Genomic DNA, 21,563 nt, shown 5'->3' on the forward strand with positions numbered 1-21,563 from the left:
TTTGTGGATTACCTATGACTACTTGTGGTTGTGAATGAGCTATGACTACTTGTGATTGTGGATTACCTGTGACTACTTGTGGATTACTTGTGACTACTATTTATGGATTACGAAGTTTATTTGCATCTATGTGTTGTCGATATATTTATATGAACTATCTGTGATGGATGTAAAGTTTATTTGAATGTGGTACGTGGTTGTGACCGAACCGAATAAATTGATTATTTGTGGCAGCTTTGCCGAGTGTTACACTCGGTAAAGAGGCATTTTGCCGAGTGCCAGGTGTAAAACACTCGGCAAAGTGGACACGTGGCAAAATTCTGTGCATTCTGGGACTAAAATGATATCTTTGCCGAGTGTCTGCCTATGACACTCGGCAAAGAGGCCAAATTCTGTGGATTTTGGAACGGTCTTTGCCAAGTGCCCATACTTTGACACACGGCAAAAGAAGTCACTTTGTCGAGTGCCCCATCTTTGACACACGACAAAAAACAATCTTTGCCGAGTGTTCACACTTTGACACACGGCAAAATAAGTCACTTTGCCGAGTGCACCATCTTTGACACACGGCAAAAAAGAAATCTTTGCCGAGTGTTCACACTTTGACACACGGCAAACCCGAGGGCCCAAACCTTGACACACGGCAAAAAGGCAAGCTTTGCCGAGTGCTTAATATTTGACACTCGGCAAACGTGCCGTGACCGTTTCCACTCCGTCACGTACCTTTTTTCGCCGAGTGCCGTTTTCAGCTCTCGGTAAAGTCTTTGCCGAGTGCTCGACAGAAAACACTCGGCAAAGCTGCTGTTTGCCGGTACTGTAGATACAGTGTGCCCTTTGCCGAGTATTATACTCGGCAAATCATTTATCGAGTGTTTTTAGCGTTTTGTTAAGTGTCTATGGCACACGGCAAAACTACTGTTTTGCTCACGAATACGTGTCCGGTCTGACAGTCTGATCGACAATTGTGTCATGCCACGCATGCTCTGCGAGTCTGCGTGCCCATGCATCACCTAGCTAGTCCTCGTCGACTGTACGTATCTATGGATGGACTGTGAGCCAGTGTGATCGAATAAATAATGGGCAATGCCAGCTGGCCCAATGTAGGAGTACCTTGTTTAAATTTGATGCGTGTATAACCCCTTGTTTATATATGATCAGCTATCCCGCTTATTTATCTGTGTTTCTGATCCTGTGTCCATGACTATCTGTATGTATAATATTGTGTACAGGGCTGCAGGGAAACGCTCACATACACTTGCACTTACAGCACGAATTATAATTTCTCCTTGCCTTCTCTTTGCCAAAACAAAACACCATACGTCCCTGGACAGAAATAAGCAAAATGAATAACTCCATAGATTTACCACAGGCAAAGTATGTAGCCCGTCTGATCGAAACGATCTTGCATTCTGATGCACCAAGTAATAAGGGCGCGTGCGGAGGGCTGGACCCTGGAGCGGCGCAACGCGGGTATCATCGTAAACTCGATCATGAAACCACCGTCTCGATCTCAGCATCAGTCTGATCGTCACATGTATGCATTGGTCTTCGGCTTCGGCTCGGGCTCGTTGTTGCTTTCGCTTTCAGGGAGCCCAGCCCAGCCCACTGCGGCGGCAGATGTGACGAGATTCACATTCACATGCCGGAGAGACGACGCCATAGCTAGGAAAGGCACGTCGACGTCGAGCAGAAGCCCCATCATCGCCCCGAGCCCCACCACCTCCGATGTCCTAGTTCGAGTTCGGCAAAGGAACTTTATATTAGCCAGGAAAGGCACGCGATTTCCTTTGTGACCAGGCTGCGGCGACACCGCAACAGCTCGCGGCGGTGCGCTTTGGGCTTTTAGCCGAGAGGGGTGGAGCGATGATGCACATGCCTCTCTCTGCATGCGTTGTGATTGTGATGTGCCGTGAAGTGCACATTGCTCGCTGCTACCTACCTCTACATGCGTTGCACTGCATGGTGGTAAGTAGGACGAACGTACGGCGTGCTCGTTTCCAGTCAAATTATTAGTGATGATCCGATCGATTCACGACCGGTAGGTCGTGAGGTTATTGGGAGAGTGATGACACCTCAGTATGATTGATGGTATTGTTCTCGCTCGCCACGTGTCGACCGGAGACAGGACCGATGCCAAGGGCAAGCGATCTTGAGCGTGATGCTTGCTTTCAAAATTTAAGGAGAGAGAGAGGCAGCTCATGGTAGCTCTTTTTATTCCCCACCCACCCATCTCATCTCGCTCCCTCCTCGTTGCTCATCACCTCACCTCGAGTGCTGATAAGAGAAGCGCCAGCCGCCTGCGGCGCCTCCAACCCCCTCGAGTGGAATTGCCTTCAGAACTTCACTTCTGTAACACCCCAGGCCCGACACACGGCACAAGCCCACTCTACCGAGGGATGGGTTCTACCTATGTAGCAACCCGCTTGTGCTTTCGTCCTCGCTTCGCGCAAAACAGTTAATCGAAGGTTAATACGCGTCATTGGACTGGCTATTTAAGCTAGTTCAGCGAACTCAGATTCATGGTACGGTGCTAAACTTTTGGTTGTAGTACTCGTCGCTACAGTAACCCCAAATTCAGCCCATCCCAATAATTCATCGTTATAGCTACAGTAGCACTGACTCAACCGCAATTCGGCTCATGAGCTGGGTCTCGCATCCACCCACCCTCAATGGGTTCGACGTCGTCGTCGAGCTATCGAACCAGCTTACCCATACGGGATAAATGCTCAGGATTGACTCTCTTGACCACATTCATATTTTCAGTTCTCTGCCCTACGTGTCATGCCCTCTCTGGAGCCATACATAGTCAATCCAACCGTGAAACCGCGAGAGTTGACTCTGATACTATTTGTAACACCCCAGGCCCGACACATAGCACAGACCCACTCTACCGAGAGGTGGGTCCCACCTACGTAGCAACCCGCTTGCGCTTTCGTCTTCGCTTCACGCAAAACGGTTAACCGAAGGTTACTACGCGTCCTTAGTTTGGCTATTTAAGCTGGTTCGACGAATTTAGAATTCACGGTATGGTACTAAACTTTTGGTTGCACAGTGTTTCCACAGCTATAGTACGCGGTGCTATAGTACCCCGAATTCAGCCCAACCCAATTCAACGTTATAGCTACAGTAGCCCTGGCCCAACCGCAGTTCGGCCCATGAGCTGGGTCTCACAACTTCAAAGAACAAAAGTTTTATTTTCCTCTTTGTTTCCAAGAACCAAAGTGGGTTCAAATTCATTCCATTTTCTTTCGCTCTTTCAAAGATTCAATGGGTCAACTCATGATGGACCATTTCTTGGCTTAATTTCTACGACGACGGCAGAACGAGGACGAACGGACATCTCTTATTTTTTTCTTGAATATATATGCAGTTGTTTTTGGCATAAATCAGCAGAAACTTACGCTCTGCATACATGCGCTGTCCTGTTGATGTCTCAGTTTGGATCCATGGACGAGGAGAAGGTCAAGAAGCTGCTGCTGCTGCCCGCCATGAACAAGAAGCCGCCTCCGTCATCGTTCTAAAGGATCATCGGCTCAGGTGAGTCAACCACTCACCAGTCTTGCCGATCACGTTCGAACACGATCGAGGTTGTCCGACCATACACACTATGGCTTAAGATAAAGAAGAGGGAGAACATAGCATACACACACAGTACAAGCATCAGCGTTGGCTGGAGCCCTGTCTAGGAGATGGCAAAACTGAACTCTATCCATCTAGTCCTAGTATAGCGCATATGCTGCAACAGTAACTAGATAACACAACAGGACTGACTTCTGCGTCTGCCCCTGCATGTGGCTACAGTTCGGCAGGTGAGCCATTCGGCGTCTGCCTCTGCAGTGCTACAGTACCACAGCAGGGGGGCTTTTTGGCACCGCCTTCTCTTGCTGTGTATTCACACAAGGAAGCAGTAGATTATCTAATAATTCTTCCCCTAATCCTACTGTTATCCCTTGTACCCCCTCCATCCTGATCATCTCCTTTAGCTCCGTGAGTCGAAGACGTCCGAGCGGTTTGGTGAGGACGACCGTGAGTTGCCGACCAGTTTCGATGAACTCGATGACGATCTGCCCTGCATCGACGCAGTCCTTGAGGAACTGAAACTTTACGTCGATGTGTTTGCTCCGATCGTGTAGAACCGGATTCTTCGCTAAGGTGATGGCAGGCTGGTTGTTTACCATCAGTGCTGGTGGGTGAGCTTCCACGCCGGTCAGCTCGCCCAGCAGCCGACGTAGCCACACAACTTGGTACGCCGCTGTGGCCGCCGCTACGTACTCTGCCTCACACGTAGATAGCGCCACCACCTTCTGTTTCAGCGACAGCCATAAAATTAGGGCCGACCCGAGGAAGACGAGCACGCTAGAGGTGCTCCGTCGTTCGTCGATGTCCCACGCCATATCTGCATCGCTGAACATAGTGAGCTGCAGCCTACTCCCGCCGGTCTTGGGAAAGATTAACCCTTGATCCACCGTCCCCTTGACGTAGCGCAGTAGCCGCTTCACCGCAGCCCAGTGATCCTCTCTGGGATCCTCCATGAAGCGATTGACGTAGCCCATGGCGAACGCAATATCTGGCCTCGTGTGGACTAGGTAGCACAGACCACCGACGATGCTTTGGTAGAGTGTTGCATCCACCTTCACCGCGGTGCTGGCCTTCGCCAGCTTCAGCCGCTCCTCCATTAGAGTCACGCATGGCTTGCACTCAGCCATGCCGCTCCGCTCCAACAGCTTGGAGGCATATGCGCTCTGACCGAGCATGAGTTCCTCCTTCCTCTGTCTCACCTCGATGCCGAGGTAGTAGGAGAGTGCGCCGAGATTGCTCATTCAAAAACGAGCAACCATCTCGCGCTTGAAGCCGTTGATGTCCTCCGTGCGCGCATCGATGATGATGAAGTCATCCACATACACGTCGACGACGAGCTCCTCCTTCCCCCGTCATCGCGTGTAGAGCGCGTGCTCAGTTGCGCACCGGTGAAACCCAAGCTCACCCAGCGTGGCGTCAAGCTTGGCGTTCCATGCTCATGGGGCCTGCTGCAGCCCGTAGAGCGCTTTGCGCAGTCGGAGCACCCTGTGCTCCTCTCCCTTAACGGCAAAACCTAGAGGTTGTCTGACGAAGTCTGTCTCCACTAGCTCGTCGTTGAGGAAGGCCGATTTAACGTCCAAGTGATGGACACGCCAGTCCTTTGCTGCTGCCAAGGCTAGTAGTAAATGGACAGACTCCATGCACGCTACTGGCGCAAAGATTTCTTTGAAGTCGATGCCCTCGGGCGACGAGGTGCGCCTTGTGCTTCACAATGACGCCGAGCTTGTCCCGCTTGACCTTGTACACCCACTTTAGGCTGATCGAACGGCATCCTGGAGGTAGATTGATGAGCTACCATGTCTCGTTTTCCTCGATCGCTTCCATCTCTTCCAGCATCGCCCGTCGCCAGTTTTCGTCGTGCTCGGCTAGCACGAATGTGGGTGGTTCCTCTGCATTGACGAGCAGCAGCTCTTGGTCATTGAGCAGCCGACCAGCCAGTCCTGAGGGTCCTTTGCCGTCAATGATGTCGTCCAGCCTGCGAAACTGCACCTCCTCACCTTCGTGGAAGGCATCCACGAACTCAGTGATGTCACTTGGAGGTGAGACGAACTCAATCAGTGTTGATGGAGTTCCCTATTCCGCCGGAGTGCTCGGCACCCTGGTTGCAGTGCTCGACACTACTTTTGGACAGCTCCTCACTACTCCTACAGTGCTCGACACCACTGTAGGAGTGCTCAGCCTCAGTCTTGGAGTGGTCAACACCACTGTAAGATCTCTTGGCTCCGCCACAGGAGTGCTCAACACCTATCCTAGAGTGGTCGCTACCACTGCAGAACCTCCCGGCGACACTCTTGGCGTGCTCGGCATTCCTCCAGGAGTGCTCGACACTCCTCCCTGAGTGCTCAGCATCCCTCCCGAAATGCTCGGCACCACCCCAGGATTGCTTGGCTCTACTGCTGGAGTGCTCAGCACCCCTTCCGGAGTTCTCGACACCTCTTCCCCAGCATCTCCACCACCGTGGATGACTAGGTGCTCGACGACGAAGGTGCTAGTGAAGCCGCCAGCTTCCCCCGTGCTTGGACTGGTCCAGTCCCAAGCCGCCTTCTCATCGAACACGACGTCACACGAGACAAGCACCTTGTCTCCGCGTGGGTCGTAGAGCCGGTATGCCTTGGTACCCTCCGCGTAGCCTAGGAACACTATCGGTGCGCTCCTGTCCTCTAGCTTGGTGAGGATCGGCTTTGTCTTCCTGGCGTGGCCGATGTAGCCGAATGTCCGAAGGAAAGACACGCTCGGCTTGCGCCCATACCAAGTTTCGAATAGCGTCTTGCCTGTCAGGGCCTTGGTCGGAGCACGGTTGAGAATGAACACCGCCGTGGTCACTGCCTCACCCCAGAACCTTGTCGGCATGTCTTTGGCCTTCATCATGGATCGGCCTCGATGTTGTATAGTGCACAAAACGTCGCCATCGGGACAGTGGCCTCATCATCGTCATCAGCTTGCGCCGGATGAGCCTTAGCCTTCTTCTCCTGCTTGCGATTTGGGAACTCCCGTGCCCAATGACCCATCTTCCCACAACGTCGGCAGGCGTTGCGGTCGACCTGCTTCTTCTCCGAAGAAGCCTTGCCGCGGCGCTTGCCATCGCTATCGCGGCTGGAGGAGGCTGCCTTCCCGGAGTTCCTCTGAGCAACCCACTCCTCCTCTATCAGCAGCAGTTTACCGCTGTCCTTCGTTGTTGTCGCCTGCTTCAGGCGCTCGTCCACCGCCCGTAGACGGCCTGTCATATCCTCAATGGTGAGGGTGGACAAGTCCAGCATCGTCTTTATAGATAGAGCGATCTAGATGTACTTTGCCGGCACGGAGTGGAGGTACTTGGAGACCACCTCCTCTTCGTCGATGGTGACGCCATGGCTCTTCAGCTTGTTGATGAGCGTCTGCAGACGGAGAGAGAAGTCCTCCACCGCTTCACCATCCTTGAACCTGCGATTGGCGTACTCCTGCTTTAGAAGCTAGGCCGTCGCCTTCTTTGCGCGGTCGGAACCGTTGCGCATCGCCGCAATAGCCTCCCACGCCTCCTTAGCCGAGCTCTTCGCCCCCAACGACTCCCTGTACTCCGCCGGTACAGCAGCGAGGATAGCCTCCAACGCTGACATGTCATCTTTATCATTGTTGGTGCCCTTGTCAACATCATTCCAGAGTCATCGGGCTCTGAGCTTGACCTTCATGGTCACCGACCACTTTTCATAGTTGGTGCAAGTCAGCGTCGGCAAACTGGTGCCGCTGACCTCCCGCACCGTGCAAACAACGACCTCCGGTCGTGGCTGGGCAGCCACAGCAGTGCCACTGCTGTCGCCCATCTTCGAACCGTTTGTCATTGGCAGCGGTTAGTCCGGCAACGACATTCGTATGGCTCTAATTCCACTTGTTAGCCCATAGGATCACCGGCTCAGGTGAGTCAACCACTCACCAGTCTTGTCGACCACGGTCGAGCACGACCGAGGCTGTCCGACCACACACACTATGGCTCGAGGTAGAAGAAAGGGGAGAACAGAGCATACACACACAGTAAAAGCACCAGCGTTGGCTGGAGCCCTGTCTAGGAGATGGTAAAACTGAACTCTATCCATCTAGTCTTAGTACAACGCACATGCTGCAACAGTAACTAGATAATACAGCAGGACTGACTTCTACGCTTGTCCCTGCATGTGGCTATAGTCGGCAGGCGAGTCGTTCGGCGTCTACCTCTACAGTGACCACAGTACCACATAGGAGGCCTTTTCGACGTCGCTTTCTCTTACGGTGTGTTCACATCAGGAAGCAGTAGATTGTCTAAAAGCCCAGGAGTTCAGCCTGCTGGCGGCGCTCCTCTTCGCCTGCTTCTACGCCGGCTTAGCCGCCTACAACATCCGCGACCGACAGTGCCAGGTCAGCCTCGCCCTGCGCTGCATATCATTGATCCACGTTGATGAACCGACGTACAGAGTAATTAGTCCACAATCAAGTGAAGTCACGGGCTCACGGACTTCATGCACGGTTGCAAACTAGCTAACCACGTATTCATTCTTATGGCTGCATCATCACGCATGCATGGATGGATGTCCACGTACGGGCGCGCGGCGGCGGAGTGCAGACAGGGTGGCTCATCCGGTGCTACGTGCTGACGGGCGCCGACGTCGTGGACGCGTCGCACGCCCTCTGGCGCGGGCTCGTGTGGGCGCTGGCGCTGGCGCTGCTCGCGGGCGGGCGCCGTACCCGCCGCGGCCTCGGCATCCAGGCGCTGCCTTCGTCGCCCTGGCAGCCACTGGATGTACGCCAGCATACTCGGACGCATCGATAGCCCGGGCGACCTCTTCCTTGCCGTCGAGACCGCGAGTGTCGTCGCTGCAGCAGCGCTCGACCTGCTCGGGTTCATCGCGTTCGTCCTGGGCGGAGACGAGTAGGGGTCGGCCAGGGCCGGGTAAGGAAGCCAACATGCACCCGCAGCCGCAGAGACCTGGTGCTCCACGCATAATTGCATATATCTTGGGCGATCATCAGAGCCCCATGGATGATCAGCTTACTTACATACTTAATTATACTACTCAGTGCTTTGCTCACGAATGTGTCCGGTGTGATAGTGTGATCGACGATCGTGTCATGTCACGCTTGCTCTGTGGGCCAGTACCTTGTTTAATTAGCCAACAATTGATTGTTTTAGCCTTTTCCAGATTTTTTCTATACACTTATATTATTTTATAGCTCTATTTACACCGTCTTATTACTATATTTACAATGATTTCTTCAGTCTAATTTATTGGATAGAATGATGTAATTTAATTTAGATATAACACAACTTTTATTTCTATGAATTGCAGATCTCATGCCAATTTTTTTAGAAAATTTTACAAAATTTCTATGAATTACATATATCAGAAAATATATCTCAAATTATTCATAAATTGTTCACAAATTTTAGAGCAAATAGCAAATTGTCCATAAATTGCAGTGGGATACATCAGTTGCTGCATGCGCTCGTGAGGCCTACAGGGGACCCACCTACATGCGCTGCTGCGGCCTGCTGCCGCGCGCCCAGGAGGCGTTGCTCCCTCTGTTGACCGTATGAGAGAGAGATAGGGACCGCGCCTGCTGACAAAAGGTAGTGGACAGGAGAAGCTGCATGAGCCCATGTCCCGCCCGCCTAAAGCAATCTATCTTGATCGGATGGCCCAAAAACTGGTTGTTGGCAGCTCCCGAAACCGGTTGTTGAGAAGCAAATCTGTTAATTTGATGCGTGTATACTTGTTTACGTACCATCAGCTATTCAGTGATGAATGAAATGGATTGGTAGGCGTATTGCCTTGCGCCAATGCGCGCAGTCTGTGTTTCTGATCCTGTGTGCAGGGCTGCGGCTGCAGGGAAACGCTCACAAACACTTGCACTTATTTGGTAGCACATCGAAGCATAACAAGACGAATTATAATCTCTCCTTGCATACATATATTTTGCAAAAGAAAAGTAGACAAGCAAATGCCTCGTCGCAGTTGACACGTACGGCTTAGCTGGACTACATACCTAAGCCAGGTATGTACAAGTATTATGCATAGCTAGAGGTGCTAGATCCATCATCGGGGATGCACGAATGAAAGTACATAGTTAGAGCTCGCCAATTCACAAGCTTCACTTTGCCAAAACAAAACACCATACATCCTGGACAGAAATAAACAAATGAATAACGCCATAGATTTACCACAGGCAAAGTAGTCCGTTTGATCGGAAGGATCTTGCATTCTGATGCACCACGTAAGGGGCTCGTGCGCAGGCCTGGAGCGGCGCAACATGCACACTACGCCATAATTTACAAGCGGGTCTCATATGCACACGTCATATTTACAAGCCATACATATATATTGGCCGTGTTGCGACTTGGAGTGACCAAAGCGGAACAGCATATATGCCCCAACGTAATCAGCCAATCAGCAGGGCTACCGCTAAAACGCGATATCTGTTCCAGCAGAATTTTTGCAACATTGGAAAGAGGTTTGTGAACATGCAACAGCCATATATATTACTCCCAACTAGAGAAGGGCAGAGATGATGAGTGTGAGTTAATTCTTACCTTTGTTTTTTATAGTACGCAGGTCAGCTAGGTGACGCATTGTTGGCCTGCCATGTGGACAGTTCCAAGGGGACCTTAATCCTGTCAGGTTTTTAAGTATCTGAAAGTGCAAAAGCAAAAAAGGGCACGTCACCAGGTAGTTTTAAAGGAATGCTTATCTTTCAATGAGCAGAGACACAAAATGGGATGAAAGCATTACATATAGCCATATAGGAGTACTTTTTTTTGAAAGATATTATATTCATATGAGTAAGAAGGTTGTTCAACAGAGAATGTTAGCATGCTACATTACTACAGGGCAATTTGCCATATTAGTTGGCTGGCAACTCCGTTGAGCTACACGGTACTAGTACAAGATAATTCAGTGTGGCTGGGTGGGGGAGTTCGGGCCACAGAAGCTTAGTTGGTAGGGCCGGAGCCATAAACAACAGTGGAAAGAATAGCACTCCCCTCCATTTGGGGAAAGTGGAGCAGAAGCAGACTTCAGTTGGTGGTGGCTCTACCCTCTCTACATGCCGGAAGGGTCGGTGTTCTGGACAATCCACCGGTGCTCAAGAACCTTGTGAAGAGGAAGCCCATGCACCGAGTTATCTACACTTGAGGGTCGGCTAGGCTGATCTTTGGCCCGCCTATACCGAGCGATCTAACTCCTACCGGTGTGGTGACCTAATTAGCGTCAACAAAAGGTAGATTAGAGCTCTACTCAGTGACGAAATGTGAGTTGTTGAACGCCTCTCTACAGTTCAACCTTGGCAGCATATTCCAGGATTAGGTAAACCCAGGTCTGGTCATAGAAGCACCCATACAGGCGAAGAATATTGGGATGACGAAGATGACTCTGAATCTCCACTTCGTGTTGCAGCTGATGCTCCACCTGAGAAAGTTTGAGCTGGCTCTTGAAAAGAACTTTCAAAGCCACAATAAGACTACTCTTTTCTCTGGCCAGATAAACATGGCCAAACTTGCCCCTCCCAAGAGGTTTCCAACCTCAAAATCAGACATTATCCACCTCTTCTCGTTCGCGTGTGCTGATGCCTTGTCCGCACTGTTGCGTGACTCGGTGGCGATAGCCATGGCAAGAGGAGTGGCGGGGAGGGGGAGGAGGCGAGGGAAGGGATGGGGGATGGGGAGCGGCGAGGCAAGTCAAAGTTTGGAAGTATAGGAGTTTTTCTGAACTCTAAAGAGAGAGAAATAACATTTAAACTTTAATGAAGACCATAGAAGTACCATCAAAAGCTAATTGAATGTGTAATTACCTTCTTCATCTCGGCTTTTGTTAGTGGATCACCTATCATAGTAGACATCCGGCAAGCCCTAGAAGCCAACACAGCACGAACCCTCGAAGGGCAAACAGAATCGGTTGTATCCAGCTTGTAGCTACTTATTATTGAACAGTCTCCTTGACTATCAGCAAGCATGGAGATCAGCTCCTTTACATCTAAATCAAGGGATTTCAGAATAGGACCATGTTTGACATGCGCAAAAACAAAATTTCTGACATGAAAATAACAAATACCTTGAACACCAAACGTAATATTTTTGCTGAAAGGCACAGCTTTCAAAAGATAATGGTTACCAGGGGAAGCATGCAAATCTTCTGTCAAAACAAAACCATTTTTTCTAAAAGTTGAGAAAACGGAAGAAAACATGTGAGGCAACAAGAGCTGTTGTTAAATAGTGAAAACATACAATGCGTTTCTCAGTATTAGTTATAAGATGCCTACATAGATAAAAAGGCATTGCAAAAATCAAGATGACCAAGTTGGCACAGTTGGAGATTAGGTCAGGAATGAATTTGATCATTTCAATATTAAACATAGGCAGCAAAACTTTTCCTGGAAGCAAAACACAAGGAAATGATTGATGAATAACAAGAGTTATATTACTTATACCATGTATTTGCTTTTAAGCAATAGAGAACAATAAAATAAGTACAGGTAACAAACTATACATGTTGTTTATCTTAGTGGTGGATGTGCTCAATACTCTCATTAGCATCAATTATATGCTCCAGCAACCCATGAGGTTAACAGTCAGCGGGTCTCTATTCATGCTAATGATATTGTTCTTATTTTTTTTGCGACCAAACATGGACTTGGAATTAATCAAGGGGATCCTTAAGTTAGTGAAGCATCAGGTTTAGACCACAATACTAGCAAGTGTTCTGTGAGCCCCATACAGTGCCGAGAACATGATATGGAATTGGTGCAAGCTTCCTTCCCTTGCAAGGTTCAAGAAATTTCCTGTAAATATCTTGGACTACCATTGTCAATAAAAAAACTTCCCAAAGCTGAATTCTATGTGATTATTGATAGGATTAGGATTGCTGATAACCTGTCTAGGTAGAAGGCAACCATGGTGCACCCGGCAGGGAGGGCTTCCCTTGTCCGTTCAGTGCTTATATCCATACATATTTTATATACCACTCACCTCATAAGTCCGGTAAAATGTTAATTATTCCAATCGATAAGATCAGGAGAGCCTTCATGTGGAAAGGGCGCAAGGAGGTTAATGGAGGTCATTGCCTTGTTGCTTGGGGCCAGGTCAAAAGGCCAACTGATCTTGGAGGATTGGGTATTCTTGACTTGAGTTGCTAGGCTGGGCACCGAAAACGAGATAACTATGGCTAAAAAGGATTCAACCTGAGCGTCCATGGGCTAATCTTCATTTAAGGGAAAATTGGATCTATACCATCAAAAGAACCTATTGTTAGATATATACCATCAAAAGAATCCAGTTTAGATATGTACCAGCAAAAGATGGAGATGCTATAGAAATCTACCACTCTGTTAACTTCCATTACCATGGTTGGCAGTTCTTTGTTTTTTTGGATTCAGTATGTATAAAGTCCCAATTTTGCCCTTTCATGAAAACAAGGGAAAGAGAGCACGTGACTGTACTGGAGACGAGAGGTCAATCTGCACGAAGTGACCAGCGGTGCCTCTTCTCGGCAGCTTCTCCAGCGGCGCGCTCCCCAGCAGCGCGATTCCAGGTGGTCTGCCACCCGCGCCCGAGGCTCCACCCTCCCCTCCATGGCTCCACCGGAGCCCGACCCACGCGAAGGAGCGACTCGTGCCGTGTCTCCTCGGAGACCTCTCTGGTATGAGAGTTGATGGCGCCCACAACACTGTAGAGGACAATGTCGGCGCCTACAACACTGCTTGCGTTCTGTCATGCCAGGGAGGTCGCAGGGTACAGGGTACGGTCCTTGGTATTGTGGTTGACTTGAGTGCCCTGCCTTACTTTTTCCGCCTGTTTCCTGGTCCTTACCGAGCGGGCGTCCCCGGTCGGTCGGTCCCAGTCGGCTCTGATTGCGCCAGTCGGAGAGGAGCTGTAAGCAGGGGTTCGGCACATTCCAGGTCGGAGAAGCGGGTCGGAGTCGGAAGTGGTGTGTAGGCCAGACCTTCCGGTCGGAGAGGCCGCCCGGAGACGGGCTGGAGACCGAAGCGAGCGCTCCGGTCGGAGAGGTGGGCCGGAGTCGGAAGCGGGCGCCATTCCTCCTCGGCCAGGCTTTCCGGTCGGAGATTGGATCGCCCTTCTGGCCCGTCGTTTAGGTATTTGGGCCGGCCCAGGAGTTACGCGTTGTTCGCAACGTTGTTCACTAGGCCGAGCCTTGTGTTGGGAAGCTGGTCCATGAGGGACCCCGGGTTTATGAACCCGACATGCTGTTTTAAAGAGTTTGTTTCCAGAGGTAAATTGAACTCAGGAATATTGTACATGCTTGAGCTTAATGCAGGTGCTGAATTTGCTTCTAAACTCATTCCCCTGACCTGTTCTGAGTTTGTCCCTCTTCTCAACACTTGGGTTTCGGAAATAAGAGTGCAATTGTCATCGTGCTTCTGCTTATTTGCTGATGCGAAGTCTGCTTCCAAACTTGTTCTCCTGTCTAGTTCAGAGCATGTCCCACTTCTCAGCACTGGAGCTTCAGAAATAATGCAATCATCTTCATGGTCCTGCTTTTCTGGTGTAACAAAGTTTGCTTCTAAACCTGATCTCCTCACTTGTTCTGAGCATGTCCCTCTTCTCAGCACTGGAGTTTCAGAAATAAGAGTGCAGTCGTCTTCATGCTTCCGCTTGTTTAATGATACAAAGTTCATAAGAGAAGACTGAATGGTACTTGAATGAGTAGATTTTGCAGCAAGCCCAGTCCTGAAACGATTTGTTCCCAATGCAAAACTTTTCCCTTCTTTAGGCGATCTTTTTGGCTGGTCATATGCGAAGGATGGAAGCCAAGCAGATCTATCAGCCTGAGTGGCTGTGCCTCCTGACAAGGGGCTTGCATCTCTAGACGTTGCTTCAATGGCTACCTTTGCCACTGAAGAAGGCAATTCCTGGTTCTCTGGGGAAACATGATCCTCACTGTCTGTTTCTTCATCTTCATCAATATTGTCAGAAGCTGAAACATTCGCCATTGTGATAGCATTTGCGTCTTCATTATGCCCATCAGTAACAGCATCCCCTTCCTTTTCAGGATCTGTGATGTGATTGACTGAGAAACTGCATTGCAGAGGGGAGTACAGATTTTCAACAGCTTCACGTAAAGACTGCAGAATCATGCTCTCGGACGAGAAGAAAACTTTTCTCTTGTCAGGTGCAACATTCACATCGTAGGATGTAGTTGAAATACGGAAATCCAGGATAACCACAGGATATTGCTTGGCATTTGAACTTTTGTATAGCTCACTGACAAGTTTTGTGACCTTTGGCATATCAATAGGTCTGCCATTCACATAGAAGAATTGTCTATCTCCTGAACTGCGGCCAGTACCAGGTCCAGGTTTTGAAAGAAAGCCCTCTATTTGGCAGCCATCTGAGGTGGTAAGACTGAAGGGCTCCAGACATTTGAAAGTGTTTGGACCAAATACAGTAATGATATTGTCTTTCATAGAACTGCTTCCTTGAGTTCTAAGCACAACCATTTTAGAATTTTTTCCAACGGTATTAGTGCAGAGTAATCTGACCCCTTTGGCAATCAAGGCATAAGCCTAGCATAGGTAAGATGTAATGATTAGTAACATAACTGGGGGACAGCTGCCTTAATCATTTGGCAAGCTCCTCAGCGTCAAACATGCCAAAAAGAACTTACAAACTGAAACATAAAAACTCACGTTCAGCAGAGAGATCACTTTCCCATACTCCTTCCGAATGTTCCTGCTAAACTCCTTGCTCCGGACCGGCAAGGTGGAGAACAATTTCTCTACTGTCACCGTGGTTCCAACCTGCCGTGCCATGCGGTCTTCCTCTCACTAACCACCACGCCCGAGTGCTCGAACTCCAAATGCGTCCCAACGGGCTCATCCTTGCTCCTCATCTCAACCGTCAGTTTCCCCAGCGCGCAGAGCGAGCTCAGAGCTTCGCCCCGGAACCCGAAGGTAACCACGGATCCGAGGTCGGAGAAATCTGATATCTTCGACGTGTGGTGCTTAAGAGCAAGAGCCTATTAAAGTGTCAGCAACATGGTTAGCGACTAGCAATTGATGGCAACGTCTACAGCAGCGAAATGGGGGGAATTGGTGGGTCCACGCATTGGAGCAGCTGCCGCCCTCACCTGGAAGTTGGGGGGGTGATATGCCGCATCCGTTGTCGACGACCTTGAACCACTCCTCGCCGTAGGCCTTGAGGCTGACCTCGACGGAGGTGGCGCCGGCGTCGAGGCTGTTCTCGACGAGCTCCTTGACGGCGGAGGAAAGGTCGAAGATGACCTGGCCAGAGCAGATGCGGTGCACCACCGCCTTGCTGATTGGCTTGATCGCCGGCGAGGATGCGTCGCGCCCGGCGCCTCCCCCTCCTCCCGCCATTCCCCCGCCTAAACCCTACGCCTCGCGGTGGAGACTGTAGACGAAGAGAAGGGGGGTTTCGGCGTCGCCTTCCTCTCGAACCCGCGCCACTACTGGTCAGAGGTAATCGGCAAGCGAGACACATCTTTCCTCGGTTGGGCCTTGAACTGGGCTCGACCAATCTCGGCCGCGAAATGGGCCTTTTGTATAAAGAAGTTTTAGGCCCACTTCTATGTGGTTAAAATTTATTTAAAGAAAAAAAAACAGAGCACAAGGCCGACTTGGCTGCTACCGCGTCCCGTCCAAAGAACGTGGCGAACGTGAACGTGACGAGTCCAAAGCAGAGGGCCGCCGCCAGTCCACCCGTGCAGGTCCTGCCGCGCGGCGCGTTTCCGCCCGGGGCGATCGGTTGGACTGATCCGGTGGGCGCTGGTGCTGCCCCGGGTTCACCGCCTGTGACCGGTGTTTGACCGCCGCCCCGCCCAAACGTGCCGTTCTCGCGTTGGTTTTATGCTTCTCTTCAATTTATTTACAAATCACACCTTCCCTGGCTGCTGATTTATGTTTTTCTTTTTCTCTCTCTCAAATTTCGGTTACTAAAAGCACAGAAGCAATTTTGGTTAACGAAAATTTCCAGGACCAAGCAAATTCAGTAGTTCGGTTCAATCTCGATTACGACCGAACTAAGCATAGTAAATAAAATAAATAAATATGTATGTATAGTAAGAAAAAAAGAGAAAAACTCAATAAGTAGTATCATGGCTCGACCAAGGCGCCTCTACACTGCAGATCTAATTATACAGGAAGACTGTTGCTGAAGAAGACGCTCCGGCACTCACCACCTAACCATCATGCCCATACAAGTTGGTGACAAGCACCGCGCCGTTAATTTTGCCTACCTTACTTCAATAAGGTAATCCATTAAAATTTATTCCTCGTCTACTTCTACTACAAATATGCAGCTGGTTTTGGTCTACTACAAAACGGTAACGTTCTTTGTTCGATCGATCGCAAGAAAAAAGGTACGGAGTAGTAAACAAAGTAAAATATTTTGTTTATATATAACGCAACATGTGAAAAGAATCCTACCACGTGTGGATGCTAAGCGAATTCTAGCATATTTCAAGGACTAAAAACAAACAAAGCTCCGGTATATAACAAGAGCCAGACATACTCTCCGTCGTTAGAGCCAAGAACAGAGAAAAATAACTCGGAAAAGAAAGAGACGCCGAAAATTCGAAGGGGGAAGAGGAGAAGAGGGGAAAGCGAAGCAAATGGCGGAGGCGCCGAGCAAGATCGAATCCATGAGGAAGTGGGTCATCGACCACAAGCTCCGAGCCGTAGGTATGCCTCGTCAGTTTTCCCACGGATTCGTTTTCTTCGCCCGGATCTAGTTATTCGGCGTTGGTTTCTGATGTATCCCAAATCCCTGCAGTTTCTTTCTTACATCTGTTTTTTTTATGTTATTAATTAACGGGGTTTCGAAATCTGTACCGTGAAAATCTATCACGAATTTATGAGAGTAATTTTGGGGAAAAGCAGTATTTTAGATTATTCCTATGCGAAGTGTTCTGATTGTCGCGATGTGTTTTTTTTTCTTTTTTGAGAAAAGGTTGCCTCTGGCTAGGTGGGATCAGCAGTTCGATCGCCTACAACTGGTCGCGGCCCAATATGAAGACTAGCGTCAAGATCATCCACGCAAGGTTTGTTTCAATTCCCATTTAGTTTCACTAAGTTTATGAGCGTTTATCATTACAGTGTAGGCAGTCTTGTCTATCATAGGCAAGATACCACATTCGATTCTTTTTTTTCCTTGATGGAGATGCAATTAACTAGCTGGTGACCATTTCTTCGCAAAATATTCTCTCTATAAATGCTACAACTACAACAACAAAAGAGTTTGATTTTTCATGTGTGAATGATTGTTTCCTGAAAAGCCAAGGAACAGATCCAGCCAACTTAGATTTTATATATATCTATATGAAGCTTGGCGGACTTCCTGGGTTTATGGAAATTTCTGTAAGGCAATAACTTAGTATGCATATTTAACTTAGTAATTGCAAACATATCAGCTACAGTTGGTTGGCAGGGCTTATTTAACATCAGAGGTAAAGGATAACGATCAGGCAAATTTTGGAATTTTCTTACTGACTGCAGAAAAATTACTATTTTTATTTGTTGTAATTGTTACCAAGTGATTCTAAAGTAGGTGGTGTTTGGCATAATTGCAGTGCATGGGGTTTATAAGGCTGCACAATTGTTTGTTCTGTGAAAGATTTAGTTTCACAATTTATGTTCAGGTTTGGGTGTCAGACTGATAGCATTATGTTATTTCGTTCAAGGGGCGGTTTAGCTCCTCCAGATCATTCTGAATGGAAGTTAAACTTTAGGAGCATATTTTTTGAAACAAAACTTTAGGAGCCTATTAGTTGTTGTGCACTTGCACTTGAGGATCCACTTATTTTTGTTAGGTATACAGACTTTATGTGTTCCTTTCTGTTGTTAGTAATTTATTAGGTTCTTGCTAGTTTGCTGCTATTTGCTTGATACAAGTGCAGCCTCTATAAGGGGTAGTTTAGGCAACCTCTTGTCACTTGTAAAGTTGGAAGAGTATCAAGCTCTGTCTGTTTATCTGCGCACCTCAATGCATTTGCTTATGCTCGTCGACCACCCAGCCTAGAAAAAACCTCAGCAAATAGCGCCGTCCAATCCTTAATGAGAATGAGTGTCCTACTTTAGGTTCGAATATTCTTTACCTATAAAATTGCACACTCTTTAGTATTTGTTAATTGGAGCTGAACATGTGTGTGACACTTTGCCTGTACGCGCTCTGTGGCCATGCCGAACTGCCAAAAATGGTCACATCACCAAACTCAACACATGTTTGATATGTCTCTACTCCCTAATACCTTCAGCATGCTGCCAACATTAGGCAGACATTGCTCGTTTTTGTGCCATATGTGACCAAACCTGACTGCCGCCATATTCCAGTTTTTGGCAATTTTTTTAGGGCTCTGGTGATGAAATTAGTGGATCAGAATACCAAATTTAATTTCTAATATGTGGATCTTCAATGTTTTTCCATCTTTGCAAACTTGGTTACCACAATTTTAGTCTGTTGATGCACAGAACTGCATAGGAAAGACGAAATCCTTGATAAACTTTCTTCTTTCACCGTGGCTCTTGAAAAGGGGCAGCAATCTTGACCTCAATGCAGTATGCAAAAAGGATATTTAAATAATCATAGATATTTTTTTTGGATAGAATATTATGGATTCTTTAGAAGCTTTCTCTTCATTTTGATAGTTGTGTTTGGGTCTTAGCTCTTCATATGTTCATGTAACATGTGTCATCTTTCGCTATTTATTTGCCTCTTAGGCTCCTTTTTAGTGCACATATGTGATGTAATTCATTGTGCTTTCTTCATTGGCACTTCTTACCTCTCACTGTGCTCAATAGAGCTGTTTAGAACGTGTTGAGGATTTTAAAAAGATAGTTTGCATGTAAATTTGGTACAAGCATCCAACAGCAAGTTCTTGCTACTCTCTCCGTCTACAAATAGATGCAATTCTCACATTTCGAGTCAAACGATTTGAAGTTTGACCTACTTATATAAAATGGTACTAATATTTATGACACAAAAGAAGTACCATTAAATTAATAAGAAATATATTTTCGTTGTAGACCTAGTTAGAGACTATTCACTACAAACTTGGTCAAAGTTAAGCTAGTTTGACTAATAATCCTATAGTTGTATTCTTTTGTGGACGGAGGGAGTATTTGTTTTTTAGATTACTGTTGCCTTGCGTGGGTAACCATCCAAAGGCTGGATGAACACCCGTAGCGCCCATTGCTGCCCATAGGACATAGCTATTTCATGTATTGTGGAGTATAGAAATTGCCGCTCTTTTAGTAAATTTTACATCTAACTGGGGCCTTGTTTAGATCACCTCCAAATTCCAAGTTTTTTCACTCTCTCTCCATCACATCAAATTTTAGCCGCTTGCATGAAGCATTAAATGTAGGTTAAAAAAATAACTAATTGCACGGTTTAGTTGGAAATCACGAGATGAATCTTTTGAGCTTAGTTGGTCCACGATTGGACAATATTTACCAAATAAGACGAAAGTGCTACTATTCATTGGGTTGAAATATTTTGCAATCTAAACATGGCCTGGATTCAATTGTGCTAATATACTGTTGATTTTTGCAGGTTGCATGCGCAGGCTCTAACCCTAGCTGCATTAATGGGTTCTGCATGCGTGGAGTACTATGACAATAAATATGGTTCTTCTGGGCCAAAGGTGGACAAATACACAAGCCAATACCTGGCCCATTCGCATAAAGATTAAGATCTCCATGTTGGTTCCTGCATACCGGATTAATTTTGGGCTCATCTCTTGGTGCTCATGACCCGCCTGTGGATGCTGGATGTTTATTCTTTTTGTCTTCTTATTAATTACAAAATGATGGTGTACTTACCAGGGAAATGATAATGAGGGTATAATGCAGATATTGTCGTCATAATTTAGCCTCATGTTGCATTATCTAACCTCAATTTGTTGACTGTCAGCATCTTTGAATATTTTTATATTTTTTGAGAAAAGGAAAGGGGATCCTGATTTGTGCCTAAATTTTGAATTCTCTGTGCCCCTGTAACTTCTGTTCTCTGTTCCTGTGCTTGTATGATTACAAGGCAAATGCAAAAATGTTTTTAAGTTGATGTGGAGATAGTGGATTTGTGTGTTAGGAGATTCGGATAGGATAGATGCCCTATCGGCTTATACAGGGCCAGTTAATTTAGTCCAATAAACACTAATTGTTGTGTCACACTGAATTTGTGTTATTGTTTCACCTCTCTTAGGTCAAAGATGCCTTAAATTAAATGATTAATTGACGTACTTTTACGTAGACGGCAATAGGCTGACGTTGATTTGACTTCAAAATAAGTCCACAAAAATTATGCAACGCAATTGTTCTTTTACACTCAGCCTCACAATTGGCAAACTTTCACTTTCCCCTGAAAAATTATAGTTTTCAAATATGCGACCTGATACACCGATGCCACTATTTATTTTCAGCGGATGAGCTAGAGTTTCACAAATTATGTTACTAATAAGGCATTTTTGGCCTATCTGTATCCTGTCAAAATTTTCATGCTAGTAGCTCTTAACATCTGTTGGGTGTGTTTGGGACCGCACGATACCACAGCCTTCACCTCACGGTATAGAAAAACGCGAGCGTTAGTTCAATCTTGTGGTGGCTGTCTACAGCTAAGCAGAGGCGGACCCACGGGGTATGCCAGGTGGGGCATGGCATACCCTGTGGGACAGCCTTGTATTTACTTAATACTGTATCGTCATACTTTATAGGTAATAAAATTTGCAACAAGAGACACCAGTGGTAAGCCTTGTTGCCTTTTAACCACGAGGTCCCTCGGCGTGCTACATTTTCTTGCTTTTTATTTTCTATTCTATTTTTATGTCCACTTCAAAAATTAACTATAGATATATTTCTTTCTTTTCCTATTTTGTTGGGGGCTACTTTGATGCTTCACATCTTGTTTTTTATTTTAATGTCCTTTTTTAAAAATTAATTAACTATAGATAATATAATCTTTGGAGCTGTATTTTCTTGTTTTCGTTTTCGATTTTTATGTCCAATTTAAAAAT

General features: G+C 47.4%; 1 protein-coding gene and 1 pseudogene across 1 annotated transcript; one reads left to right on the forward strand and one right to left on the reverse strand.

The window, feature by feature from the left end:
- Positions 1-11,672: 11,672 nt before the first annotated feature.
- On the reverse strand, positions 11,673-15,973 carry LOC136470195 (DNA mismatch repair protein PMS1-like; annotated as a pseudogene).
- Positions 15,974-17,069: 1,096 nt separating this feature from the next.
- LOC136474040 (uncharacterized) lies at positions 17,070-20,614 on the forward strand. The gene is made up of 3 exons (XM_066471656.1): positions 17,070-17,235; positions 17,504-17,594; positions 20,105-20,614. The coding sequence occupies exons 1-3, from the start codon at positions 17,166-17,168 to the stop codon at positions 20,241-20,243; spliced, it is 300 nt and encodes a 99-aa protein (XP_066327753.1). The 5' UTR covers positions 17,070-17,165; the 3' UTR covers positions 20,244-20,614.
- Positions 20,615-21,563: the final 949 nt, after the last annotated feature.

This window comes from Miscanthus floridulus, chromosome 8 (assembly GCF_019320115.1).
Source record: "Miscanthus floridulus cultivar M001 chromosome 8, ASM1932011v1, whole genome shotgun sequence".
Lineage (NCBI taxonomy): Eukaryota > Viridiplantae > Streptophyta > Magnoliopsida > Poales > Poaceae > Miscanthus > Miscanthus floridulus.

Bases quoted from the DNA above. Each gene is read 5' to 3' on its own strand.
- LOC136474040 (XM_066471656.1), top strand. From the start codon at position 17,166: ATGGCGGAGGCGCCGAGCAAGATCGAATCCATGAGGAAGTGGGTCATC. The intron at 17,236-17,503 runs GTATGCCTCGTC...TTTTGAGAAAAG, and splicing joins CCACAAGCTCCGAGCCGTAG to GTTGCCTCTGGCTAGGTGGG. The intron at 17,595-20,104 runs GTTTGTTTCAAT...TGATTTTTGCAG, and splicing joins GTCAAGATCATCCACGCAAG to GTTGCATGCGCAGGCTCTAA.